The sequence below is a fragment of the Acyrthosiphon pisum genome, chromosome X, assembly GCF_005508785.2.
Source record: "Acyrthosiphon pisum isolate AL4f chromosome X, pea_aphid_22Mar2018_4r6ur, whole genome shotgun sequence".
Lineage (NCBI taxonomy): Eukaryota > Metazoa > Arthropoda > Insecta > Hemiptera > Aphididae > Acyrthosiphon > Acyrthosiphon pisum.
In genome coordinates, this window is record NC_042493.1 from 105,823,026 (window position 1) to 105,826,873 (window position 3,848).

General features: G+C 26.0%; 1 protein-coding gene across 1 annotated transcript; it reads left to right on the plus strand.

Moving 5' to 3' along the window:
• Positions 1-1,512: 1,512 nt before the first annotated feature.
• On the plus strand, positions 1,513-3,083 carry LOC100571484 (the record flags this gene model as incomplete). The annotated part of the gene is made up of 4 exons (XM_003244263.4): positions 1,513-1,590; positions 2,049-2,228; positions 2,317-2,529; positions 2,998-3,083. Coding segments are annotated over 4 exons (513 nt in total), but the record flags the coding sequence as incomplete, so codon positions are not given.
• Between the last annotated feature and the right edge of the window lie 765 nt (positions 3,084-3,848).

The window sequence follows — 3,848 nt, forward strand, 5'->3', positions numbered from 1 at the left end:
AATTTTAATTTTGTAATATATTATGCTTGTTCAATATATTTTATACAACTTATTTCTAGATTTATACGCTATTAAATTATTTTCTTATTTATTATACACAACGAATATGAAAGTTATTATAATATTTTTAATAAAAAATAATTTATAAAATAATCATTAATAAATTAAACTAAGAAATATAAATTGTATTACTCAAAAATCAACAAATATTAATAATCAATATTTTGTTAAAAATTTGGTATTCATAAGCTGTATAAACAGATAAAATAAATTCTAAACTTTTTTCAAAAACAATTAAATCCTAGCATTAAAATGTTTGATATATTTATAACAATATTCATAATTGAGTGTAGTAATTAACGTTAACGTTCAAAAAATGTTCGTTGAAAATTATAAAAATTGGTATTTTATTTAATAGACTCAAAATTGTTTGTTTTTTTCAAAAACACAACTTATGTAAAGTAGATTTGTCCCAAAAAGCTTCAAGTAAAAACCGTCGATCATTATAATAGATAATATAAAATTATTATTCCATTCTTCTGAGTTCTGACGTGTTATTATAGAGTTTGTATTACAGTTATACAATTAATATTGATGTTACAAAGGACGAACATAAAATAAGCCAACTCGGATAAAATATTGACCTGCATTACTTAGAAACTATTATATAAAAATTATGTTGTGTTTTTTAAAGATACTCGGAAATAACATTGACAATATTAAAACTATAATGATTAAGACATTACAAAATATCATTTTATGTTTCTAAATAAAATAGTAAAAATAGTATACAAATTAATTTAAAAAATATGTATTTTATTTGTATTAGAATGCCCTATTGGTAATAGATACCTACTGAGTAAACACTATAAAGACAATAATTTTAAAATGTTATCATGGACATTGTTGACTAATAACAGATCTAATAACAAACAACGGTGCTATACAACTGTACATGTACAATATCTCAAGTCCATTCTATACAAAAAAAAAGTGACCTTAAACGGAAAACGGTTTGTTGATCAATGAGCACGGGATATGCACGTATTCATACTCACCTTTAAACCTAATCAACATAGTTACAAAGTACACTGTTTCTCATTTATCATTTTGTGCTATGGTAAAATACTTATTATATAGTAGGTAGGCGATTTCTACACATATCGAACAACACTGAATGCCAGGAGTAAATCGAAAAAAAAATACAACGCGAAGAGTATATATTAATATTATTATGTGGTGTCAGCTTTTGCAAATCGACCACATCGTTCGTATAATTTTTTAACCAATTATTTGGAAAATCCGGCGAAGAAATTGATTAGAATGGTGCGCCGAAGTTCAAGGGCAGGCAATAACCGTATATTCCGTCATATACATTATCAGTAACTAACTAGGCGCCGAGTCTTGGAGGGGACTTGGTTATTGTTGCCTATATAAGCCAGTCGTTTGGTCTTGACTGATCAGTGCACGAATTTGTTTGCTGAATAACTATTGTTATTATTATAATATTATATCGTCGTCGTAATCGAAAAACGCCATCACCATGAACGGAAAATTGTCTTGTGTCTCGCGGTCGTCTTCATTGGACAGGTTAGACAATTTATTCAAACACACTGCTTTTATTGTAATAATTTATTTATGAGTTATTATTTTTGTTCGATATTTTAATATCGCTATTTTGGCTTTATGTATTTCTATAACAGTGTTAGTACAATGATTGTTAATAGCGACGAAGGAAAATAATAATAATAATATTTATTAACTTCCGAATTATTCATTTGACTTGGGATTTTATTGTAAAACTCCTTCATTTCGACTTTACGTTTTTACGTACAATTTTATCTACTCTCGTATTATTATATATTTATAATTTATTCCATATATTTTACTGTCTGTGATGTATGACTACGAAATCATGTAGATATTTTAAATATTTTAAACATTACGATTCTCTTTTTCTGACGAGCCTATGTCTTAAGTATTTAGTTTTAGCTTATTCGTTATTGTTAATATATGAAATGTATTTAAGCTCCTAAATAACTTTATAGGCCATGTCGGCTGCAACCGGTACTACTTCTGAAGTCGGAGACATTAAAAAAGTTGCTGAACAAATGTTACAAACTTTTGTGTCTGTTGCCAATCACTTAGTGAGAATTACCCCTAACTCTGCTGATGCCCAAAAATCCATTGAAATAGTTAGAACTATTTTGACTAAAGGATTCACAGACGTAAGAATAAATAATAAAAATTGTATTACCTACGTTGTTTTATTTATTCAAATTTATTTTTATTTTCGAATTGAATTAACTTTTACAGATTGAAATCGAAGTTAATAAAATGAAGGATATCGTTCGCAAAAACACTGACCCGAAATTGGTTGAAAAATACGATGAATTAGAAAAGGATTTGAAAAAACATCTTAGTACTGCCAAAGACGTGTTCGTAGATAAAGTCGTCAAACCCATCGGCGAAAAGGTAGAATTAAAGAAAATCACCGAAAAAGTTATCAAAACTACCAAGGATATGGAAGTATGTTTACATATTATTATAGAAATTATATGTTATAACCAAAATCATAATTTAACCAACACATAGTACATTATAGTAGTATAGGTGCATATTATATATATAAAACCATTTATTGATATTTTGAAAACATTAATTTTAGTTTAATAATTGGTTTCGTTTTTCAACAATTGATTGGTTTTCTTATCGTTGAATAACAATATTAAATCTTCAAAATTAAAACATTCATTGACATTTTTTAACACCATTGGTTACATTCATTATCTTTACATATTCATACATGATTATTATTGACACTGGAGGATTTGAAAGTTAATATAACTATTAAAATGAGCAATTGTCAAATCCACAAGATTACCTACACCCTATACAATATTATTATAATATTTATCATTTATGTTTTGTTATTCAATTATTTTTATAGTTTAAATATATGAATCATTAATATTGATTGTTGATTTAATTTTTTAGGCTACCATGAACCGGGCCATCGACGGATTTAAGAAACAATGATTGTTTTAAAATGACGTGTGACTAATCCAAACAACAATTTTTATTTATTTTTTTAATTAAATTATTTTCTTTATAAAATTTATTTTTATTCCTGTTTTTTGTTTTTTTAATGAAATATATACCTGAGTTAATATTTTTCAAATTATTTGTTATTAATTATTTTATAATTGTAACTAAATCTTATATGGTCGATTATATGATTTTATTATTGTTTAAACTACCTATGGTATGAACAATGCTAGTTAGGTTAAAGTAAGGCATAATTATTTAAAAAAAATTAATACAAATATGATAAAAATTGTAACAATATATCAGGAGCTTTGTATTAATTTTTTGCTTTAAACGTCTCGGCTCAATACTCCGAAATTTAACAACCATATAAATATAATACTTAATTAATACTCTGTTGTTGTTTTGCAACACATTTTCACGAGTTCAATGTAAAACGCAAGTACAGTATGTATAGCCACGTAGGTACATTAGATATGAGTATTCCAATTAATTTTTATAGTCAGTGCTCATACTATTACTATTACGCACGTGTTTTAAAAAACCCTGGGTCCGTGTCTTTGAGAAATGTTTTATGTATACATATACACTTTCAAGTAGATTAGAAGTCATAAATTAAGTTATTAAATATTACGCACTACCGTCTGCAAATAGTGTACAAAAATCCTGAACATTAAACTTGACAGTTGTTTGAAAAACATACTTATAAATTATGTTTGATAATGTTAATTTGTATATATACCTACTATCAATAATAGGTACGTATATTATTTTATTTGGTGCATTTGAATATTTTTAAT